The 2974-nt window shown below is 51.8% G+C and overlaps 1 protein-coding gene across 1 annotated transcript; it reads right to left on the minus strand.

Annotated features, from left to right (window-relative positions):
- Nucleotides 1-1401: 1401 nt before the first annotated feature.
- DICSQDRAFT_73515 (uncharacterized protein) lies at nucleotides 1402-2574 on the minus strand (the record flags this gene model as incomplete). Its single annotated transcript, XM_007371641.1, has 1 exon — nucleotides 1402-2574. A coding segment is annotated over one exon (1173 nt), but the record flags the coding sequence as incomplete, so codon positions are not given.
- Nucleotides 2575-2974: the final 400 nt, after the last annotated feature.

The following is a 2974-nucleotide window of genomic DNA, read 5'->3' on the forward strand; positions in this document are numbered from 1 at the left end:
CCGCAGGACTCGTGCAGTTGCCGCTGTCAGCCCCGGAACCGCCTCAGCAGCCCCCGCTGCGACCACGGATTCTGGGTCGACAAGGACGGGCACCGAGATGGCGAAGGTACGAAGAGAGGAGCCGAAGTCGCCCTCCTCATCGAAGGAGGTGTATTCGGACGGCGCCCGTACAGTACCAGGCCTGTCGTTAGAGTAGATACGAGACAACGCATCTGCTAGTACGTTCTCTACCCCGGGGACGTATTCGATATCGAAATTGTATTCGGAGATGTGTTCTAGCCAGCGGGCTTGCCGCCCTGACAAGTTTCTCTGCTTCAGTAAATGTATGAGCCCCTTATGATCAGTTACCCAGGTGAACGCACATCCGAGGAGTATGTCATGATGCCTACGCATCGCTTCAACACCCGCCAACATTTCTATCTCATGTACGGGATAGTTCATTTGTGCAGGCGAGAGTTTGGCCGAAAAAAATGCAGCCACTTTGCCCTTTCGAAAGTCATCTCCCTGGGTGACAACCCCAGCAATCCCGCCATGTGAGCCGTCAGTTACCAGCCAAATGCGAGGAGCCCCCTCAGAATAATCGAGCGGCACACGGTGATGCTCCCGGTGGGCATGAAGAAGCCGTTTTATCTCATCGAATGCTCGCTGGTGAGTATGGTCCCAGCGGAAACTTGTCTCCGTGCCTGTGAGTGATGTGAGAATCCCCATTGGGATCCGAATAGTCGCGATGTCATCAGCCAAGTATCCCACAGAGCCGAGAAATCCTCGGAGCAATTCTCTGTTAGTCGGGACCTTCCAGTTCAACACACTGTCGACTTTGTCTGGGTCCATCCGGATACCCTTGTCGTCAACTATGCGCCCTAACACTTTCAGCTCGGAGCACAGGAGACGAAGCTTAGAGGCACTCAGGTAGAGTTCTTCTCGCCTCAGAATGTCTACTACTAATTTTACATGCTTGACGTGGTCGTCAAGTGAGTCAGAATAGATTGCAATGTCATCCAGGTACACGTCCATGAAGACCCCGATGTATGGGGCAAAAACATGATTCATCAGTGTCTGGTAAGTCGCTACTGCGTTGCAGTCACCCTGCTGAAGAACCAGGCTGACCATATTGCCGTCCGGCGTCGTCATAGCCGTTCTACCAACATGTGAAGGCTCTATCCTGATTTGTTCATAGGCGTCCTTGCCGTCAATCAGAGACCGGTAAGGCTTGCGCGAAATGCGACGAAGAATCGCCTCCATGTCAGGCAGAGGCGATGTAACCTTGTGAGTGTTCGCATTTCTCTCTCTCAGGTCGCAAACAACTCGCAATTTTGGTGGAATTCCTTTCACACCTGTCCCCGGCTTTGTCAGAAGCAGCATTGGCGACGTGTTGCGAGCGTTGGACATTTTCCAACGTCCAGACTTCAGGTAAGCATCCCTCTTTTCTCGCCAGAGATCTCTGAGAGCGTCCGGACACTTAGAAGGTCTCCACGAATATATTTTAGACTCGTCTTTAAGAGGAATTGTATGATTTATGGCCCTCAGCGGCGGAAGAGGTGAGTCACTTGCCTCCTTGCAGATAGGGGCCGCATATTCACTCAGAAGCTTCCTCGCAGCTTCAACACGATTTGCAAAAACCTCGGCAGCCCTAGACTCGAGGACACGAGCCTGTTTGCCCTCAATAGGCAGCGGGGACGAGCTTCCAATGACCACCTTCGTCGGATTGAACCCGGTAAGTACTTTGTGTTGAAAGAAGAATGGTGTGCCTAGAATCACGTCGTAATTCAGCAGGTTGATTATATCGAAGTATCTCTTAGCATTGATACTCTGATATTCGACTTGAGCCGTACAGCCATAATTGATTTTCGCTCTAGAGCCTTGTACTGCAAGATGCAGCGGCATAGGCTTAACCAGCTCGAAGGTTTCGACCTTCAACTGGTGCGCCAACTTTGCTGACATGAAGTCCGCAAGCGAACCAGTGTCTAACAGAGCTCGTACAGGCTGCCCGTTGATTAGGATCACCACAACTATAGGCTCAGGGATTACTCGACGTAAGTCCCTCGGAATGGCAGCGTTCCGCTGAACCGTGAGTTCGTCTCTTTCACCCTTAGCATGCTTACCGGACTGAATTGCATTCAGCTCCAGTGTGAGTCCACATGGCTCCGTTAATGGCGACCTGGAGAACAGCGACTCAAGCTCGCCCTCCAGGTCTTCGACACAGAAGGTAGTTCGCTTCTCATCGGCCAGGATGTGACGGGCCTCATGTGCATACCAGTCCCTAAAGTCGAGCCTTACATTCCTCAGTTTTTCGCAGCTAATGCTTACGGACACAGCCAGGTAGTTGTCTAGGATCTCCACAATGCTGTCAAGCTGAAAACATCGAAAACGCGACCGCAAACCGCTGCCCAAGTGTCCGGAGGGATAAGGTAATGTTTCATTCAGTTCTTGTTCGAGTATCAATGCCATGGCGTCGCCCATAGGTTCAGTACCCCCCTCGATGAGATTAGGGCAGTTTTGCTCACTCAGAGCGATCCTATACCGGCCAGGTAAGTCTAGTTCTGCATTCCGAAGCTCATCAGCTGTGAGGTACATCTCAACCTCGTTCGCAGTACATTCAACGACGTACATAGACTCAGAGACCTGAGTTACCATGAAGAAATCGGTCCCAGGGTCAGTACTCTGTCCTGACCAGTAGGGACGATACTGATCTAGTACCTGAGCAGCCCTCTGCTCGAACACGTTCCCTAGAGCATAGCGAGCCGCTCCCTCCTTCCAGGTGAGCGGGAACTCGAATTCTTCTGATTCAGTGTCACTGACTCGAACGTCATCATCTTCTACAGAGATCGGACAGTCTCCGCCTGATGACGAAGTCGTGTCAGACATTGGAGTCAAGCCAGGCATTGAGTCGTCACTCAGTATCGCCCAGGAGGGCTCAGACTTACTCTCAGACCCACAGTCTCTCACACTAGCTTCTGAGTGAGAATGCAGTGAG

This window comes from Dichomitus squalens (genome assembly GCF_000275845.1).
Source record: "Dichomitus squalens LYAD-421 SS1 unplaced genomic scaffold DICSQscaffold_152, whole genome shotgun sequence".
Lineage (NCBI taxonomy): Eukaryota > Fungi > Basidiomycota > Agaricomycetes > Polyporales > Polyporaceae > Dichomitus > Dichomitus squalens.